Raw genomic sequence first — 6,272 nt, forward strand, 5'->3', positions numbered from 1 at the left:
ACAAAGCAGTCAGGTAAAAACACAGGGGTACACGCTCCTTAGATGGTACCTGTTTATAGACGCAGCCACATACCACCATACTCATGTGTGAACATTCCAAACTCAAAGAGTTGTAAGGTTGAAGCTCATGTCTTCAAAAGTGACAATGTTGCCGTCTTTGCTCTTCGTATTCCTCTCCCTATAAGCTCCAAGAGACACATCTGGCAATGCAAAAGAGGAGTGCCTTGTGGTGGCATAAGAATCAAGCTGGCTTCTCAGCTATTGAGAACCTTCCTCATTGAAGAGCCCCAAAAAGCTGCAGAAAGGTGCCAGCAGGCTATCGTCACCCATACCGCAAGTTACATCTCATTGAGGCAAGAGAGAAAAAAAACATTTAATAAAATCCTTGATTTATTAAACGCCGTAAAGACGTAATTAACATGATTCGGTAATCGCGTGTTCAATTCAAGCAGAAATTGGCTTCCAATCTTAAACATGCTTTATTAAGAACTTGTGAAGAGTTGTCAAAGAGGCCTTACCGTCCTGTAAAGGTATTTGGACCCTACAGGCTATATAAATTGTGATAATATTTATATTATTTCATCCATTATCCTGGATTGTTAGAGGCAGGATCTTCCTGGGAGTGTGTAAAGAGGGAGACTTTGAGTAGATGGGATGGAGGAGAAGTTTGGGTAGCTGTGTCGGCCACGTGCGGCTTGGAGCAGTGGAGATTTGGTAGTAGTAATAGTAGGCCGTTTTGTTTCCAACTTAATTATCCTTGAGTTTCTTGGGTTCCAGGTCCCAAAAATATTGAAATGACTGGATTTACTGAAAGCTATTCTGTGCCGCAAATCAAAGTTGACTTTAAATCCCTTACCTTTCGATGATTTTTCACAACTCAGTCTGTTGTATCAAAGGACATTTTAACGGTTTTCAATCCTATTCTCTGCTTAGTTATCGATATTATCATGGCATTTCCTAAACAAAAAAGAAAACAATATGTGAACTCATACAAATGAACTGACCGATTTGAGATGTGATTCATTTGTAACGGCCAAACCCTCGAGCTGCCACCCAACGAGGGCTAATTCACAATCCTAATCAAACCGTTTGTGGTAACGAACTGTAGTAAGGAGCGACCCGACTCAATAGTAAGCGAAACTCTAAAAAACGGAATTTTGATGCTAAAAGATACATCAAAAGAATCGGATTTTCATGCTGATATTAAATATATAAGTTTCGTCAAATTTAGTCTTTGTCATCAAAAGTTATGAGCCTGAGAAAATTTGCCTTATTTTGGAAAATAGGGGTAAACACCCCCTAAAAGTCATAGAATCCTAACGAAAGTCATACCATTACATTCAGTGTATCAGAGAACCCTGTTACAAAATTTTCGAGTTCCCGTCTACAAAAATATGGAATTTCGTATTTTTTGCCAGAAGACAGATCACGGGTGCGTATTTATTTGTTTTTTTCCCAGGGGTCATCGTATCGACCGAGTGGTCCTAGAATGTCGCAAGAGGGCTCATTCTAACGGAAATGAAAAGTTCTAGTGCCCTTTTTAAGTGACCAAAAAACTGCGAGGGCACATAGACCCCCTTCCACGCTAATTTTTTCCCAAAGTCAACGGATCAAAATTTTGAGATAGCCATTTTATTCAGCATAGTCGAAAACCATAATAACTATGTCTTTGGGGATGACTTACTCCCCCACAGTCCCCGGGGGAGGGGCTGCAAGTTACAAACTTTGACCAGTGTTTACATACAGTAATGATTATTGCTAAGTGTACAGACGTTTTCAGGTTGTTTTTTTTCGGGGGGGGGGGTTGAGGGGAGGGGGCTATGTGGAAGGATCTTCCCTTGGAGGAATATGTCATGGGGGAAGAGAAATTCAATGAAAAGGGCGCAGGATTTACTAGCATTACTATATAGAAAAAACATTGAAAAAATAGACATGAAAAAGTTTTTCAATTGAAAGTAAGGAGTAGCATTAAAACTTGAAACGAACAGAGATTATTACGCATATGAGGGGTTCTTCTCCTCCTAAATACCTCGCTCTTTATGTTAAAGTATTTTTAGTAATTTCAACTATTTATTCTGCGGCCTTTTTGATTAAATAAATGAAATATTTGAAATTAAATAAAAAAAACTAGTTTTTTTAACTAAAAGTAAGGAGCGACATTAAAACTTAAAACGAACAGAAATTACTCCGTGTATGAAAGGGGCTGTTCCCTTCTCAACGCCCCGCTCTTTACGCTAAAGTTTTTTACTTTTTAATAAGTAGAATTGCGAGAAAGAGTCAAACTTTAGCGTAAAGAGCGGGGCGTTGAGAAGGGAACAGCCCCTTTCATACACGGAGTAATTTCTATTCGTTTTAAGTTTTAATGTCGCTCCTTACTTTCAGTTAAAAAAAACTATTTTTTTTTATTTCATCGAGCAAAGGGTTGACTCTCAAAACCCTATGAAGCCACCGTTTAATGTATCCGCATAACTTGGTGATTAAAATAGGAAAGGGACTAGCACCGTATTTTGTACTTTGGGTTCGTCTGGTGCCACAAACACAATATAAAACACGAAATCAAACTATGGCAGGATGGCTTAATCCTCTCCCCAAGTGCCAAAGCCCAGGGTACGGGGCGCACAAGGTACATAGAGATACATACATTTTTGGTATTATATTCTCAATATCGAACTTGGCAAGTTACAGGTCTCGGGAACAACTGTCTTTTTTTAATTTAGCCTTATCAGTATTATATTAGACAAAAACTTTATCTTCTTTAGGTATGAAATCTTATTGATAGTTTATGACAGCCTAAGTCACAAGATAAACTAGGAGTAGCATTAATAACTCACAAGGCTTTTTAAGCAAAATTTAAACTATTTTGACATAAGAATTGATATTTGACAGGAATAAAAATATCGACCTATATTTATCTGAATAACCAGAACTTCTCGGTAATTTAATTTTGTTTTAGAGGGGATACAGTATTTATCAGATAAACAACACCGTAGTATCGAGAGCCCTTTGACATATTGTTCCGAAAATTTGAAAGCATAAAAATTCCCAGTAATCATTATTAGGAAGGAGTTTTTAGTTAAAACTGCTCGTCGTATGAACTCAAGTCTATGTCCGTAAGAAATTCGTAGTGAGTGGAAGTCCGTATAAATCTAGGTTCTTATCATAATTAAATAAAAAAAAACTAGTTTTTTTAACTGAAAGTAAGGAGCGACATTAAAACTTAAAACGAACAGAAATTACACCGTATATGAAATGGGTTGTCCCCTCCGCAATCCCTCGCTCTTTACGCTAAAGTTTTTAATTGTTTTAAAAAGTAGAATTGTGGCAGAGTCAAACTTTAGCGTAAAGAGCGAGGGATTGCGGAGGGGACAACCCATTTCATATACGGAGTAATTTCTGTTCGTTTTAAGTTTTAATGTCGCTCCTTACTTTCAGTTAAAAAAACTAGTTTTTTAATTTAAATTCTGAGCGTTTTTGAATTAATGCATATTTGATTTTGGCTATCCGCACATAAATTATTAAAATGAAATTTGCATATTATTTTTTTTGGCTAAATGGCTTTCTCTTAGTTTTGATCAGACAATTTTGAGAAATAAGGGGTGGGGAAGGAGGCCTAGTTACCCTCCAATTTTTCGGTTACTAAAAAAGGCAACTAGAACTTTTAATTTTTAATGAACGTTTTGATTAGTAAAAAATATACGTAACTTAAGAATTAAATTACGTAATAAACTTCTATATTCTTATATTTTTATTATGTATATGAGGGGTTTGTCCCCTCGTTAATACCTCGCTCTTTACAGTAAAGCTTAAGTTTTGTCTCAATTCTTTAAGAATGAACCCTGAATCAAAAAGGCCGTAGAATAAATAGTTGAAATTAAAAAATAGGTCAGGTAAAGACTTTCTATGTAAAACTGAACGCTATCAAACAGTTCGTGGTAACGAACTGCAGTAAGGAGCGACCCGGCTCAATGTAACCAAAACTCTAAAAATGGAATTTTGATACCAATAGTTACATCAAAAGAATCGCATTTTAATGCTGATCTTAAATATACAAGTTTCATCAAGTTTAATCTTACCCATCAAAAGCTACGAGCCTGAGGAAATGTGCCTTATTTTGGAAAATAGGGGGAAACCCCCTAAAAGTCATACAATCTTAATGAAAATCACACCATCACATTCAACATATCAGACAACCCTACTGTAGAAGTCTCAAACTCCTATCTACAAAAATGTGGATATTCGTATTTTTTGCCAGAAGACCGATCAAGGGTGAGTGTTCATTTGTTTTTTTTTTTCTTTGTTTTTTTTTTCTTTTTCCCAGAGTGACCAAAATAATTGGAGGGCATCTTGTTCTCCTCCCACGCTCATTTTCCCCCGAAGTCACAGGATCAAAATTCTGAAATAGCCATTTTATTCGCCATAGTCAAAAAAACCTAATAACTATTTCTTTGGGGACGACTTACTCCTCCAGAGTCCCTGTGGGAGGGGCTGCAAGTTACGAACTTTGAGAAGTATTTACATATAGTAATGGATATTGGGAAGTGTACAGACGTTTTCAGGGGAATTTTTTTAGTTTGGGGGGGGGGGGGTGAGGGGGGGTACGTGGGAGGATCTTTCCACGGAGGAATTTGTCATAGGGAAAAAGAATTCCAATGAAGGGGGCGCAGGATTTTCTAGCATTATTTAAAAAAAAACGATGAAAGCATAAATATGAAAAGTTTTTTCAACTGAAAGTAGGGAGCAGCATTAAAACTTAAAACGAATAAAAATTATTACGTATATGAGGGGTTCACCTCATCGTAATTCCTCGCTCCTTAAGCTGAAGTATTTTTAATAATTTCGACTATTTATTCTACGGCCTTTTGTGATTCAGGTGTCATTCTTAGGGAATTGGGACAAAATTGAAGCTTTAATGTTAAGAGCGAGGTATTGACTAGGGGGTGAACCCCCTCATATATGTAAAAAAAAACATACGAATATAGAAGTTCGTTACGTAAGTTAATTCGTGAGTTGCATATATTTTTTACAAATGAAAACGTTCGTAAAAAATTAAAAGCCAAACAAAAATTAAGCCAAACAAAAATTAATATGTAAATTTCGTTTTAATTATTTATGTGCGGAGAGTCAAAATCAAAGCATTCATTAATTCAAAAACGTTCAGAAATTAAATTAAAAAAACAAGTTTTTTTAACTGAAAGTAAGGAACGACATTAAAACTTAAAACGAACTTGTAATTTCTGTTCGTTTTAAGTTTTAATGTTGCTTCTTACCTTCAGTTAAAAAAACTTTTTTTTATTATTTAATTACGCGAAAAGAGGACAACAGCATCGACGATTCCACAGGATGACTTACCTAAAACAGTAATGTTAGATAGAATGCGGGTTATATAGTCAAAAGGCAATCTTTTCTTGAGGGCACTATGAAGCTATACCGATCCCATAAAGAAACTGTCAAGGCTCAATTATAAGTATTGATCATGGCTTCCTCGAACTAAATAAGATTAAGAACTGTCGCGCGTCTTACTAATTTAATAACATGAGAAGACCTACAAATGAAGGAATAGAAAATGAAATAGCAGGGTGGTTACATATCTGGCAAATAATACCTATGTCCTACAAAAAAAAATTGACTGGTCAATATAAGATAAGCCAAAGAGTATGGGTAACTTGTAAAAGTGGGAATTGCCACTAGTTTCCACAAAAAAAGACTATCATCGCCATCTAGCGTACGGAGACACTTTGCATTTCTCAAAGCTCTGTAATCTTCTTTCTGTCACAAACTGAGATAAGATATTTATTATTACCCTAGTTTTACCAATTACAATAATTAAATTAATTATTCTTACATTAAAAAATGCCGTGTTGCCAAATACTAGATAGCGTTGATTACACCAGTTCCCATTCCACAATCTGCGTTGAGCTACGATTGAACAAAAATGGAATCAATTTGAAAAATTAACAAAATTTGAATTAAAATGGAATAGTTGTGGGCATCAGGTCATGGCTAATTGTAGAAAAAACCAAGACAAATAGTCCAATTGAGTGAGAAGCAAACCTGTCATTAATTCTCCCTTATTAGGATTGTATAAAAAGGAGGCTAGTTCATTTGTTAATAGATATGTCTATCTATTATCCGTTAATGCGTCATTGCTAGGGCAGTAGAACCAAGGTAGATAGTCATAGAGCTAAGATAATGATAGAACCTATAGTTTTCCAAGTGTTTGGTTAATTTGGCACGGGTAAACGGCGGGAGTACGCGGATGCCTCTCTTGTTGG

At 35.9% G+C, this 6,272-nt stretch overlaps 1 protein-coding gene across 8 annotated transcripts in view; it reads right to left on the reverse strand.

Annotated features, from left to right (window-relative positions):
• LOC136034048 (myosin-IIIb-like) overlaps nt 1–6,272 on the reverse strand; it is a 165,464-nt gene that overhangs the window by 122,574 nt on the left and 36,618 nt on the right. Inside the window, exon 1 of one of the 8 annotated variants that reach the window (XM_065715135.1) lies at nt 5,350–5,498. The exons of 5 other annotated variants lie outside the window; for them this stretch is intronic. Coding sequence is in view for 1 of the 3 variants with exons in the window: in XM_065715134.1 (XP_065571206.1) it covers nt 2,642–2,643 (2 nt within the window). In the remaining 2 variants the exon portion in view is untranslated. Of the gene's footprint in view, nt 1–856; nt 877–2,641; nt 2,710–5,349; nt 5,499–6,272 lie in introns of those variants that run through there. 2 more of the 8 variants (XM_065715134.1, XM_065715137.1) reach the window with 2 other exon arrangements.

The sequence above is a fragment of the Artemia franciscana genome, chromosome 12 (genome assembly GCF_032884065.1).
Source record: "Artemia franciscana chromosome 12, ASM3288406v1, whole genome shotgun sequence".
NCBI lineage: Eukaryota > Metazoa > Arthropoda > Branchiopoda > Anostraca > Artemiidae > Artemia > Artemia franciscana.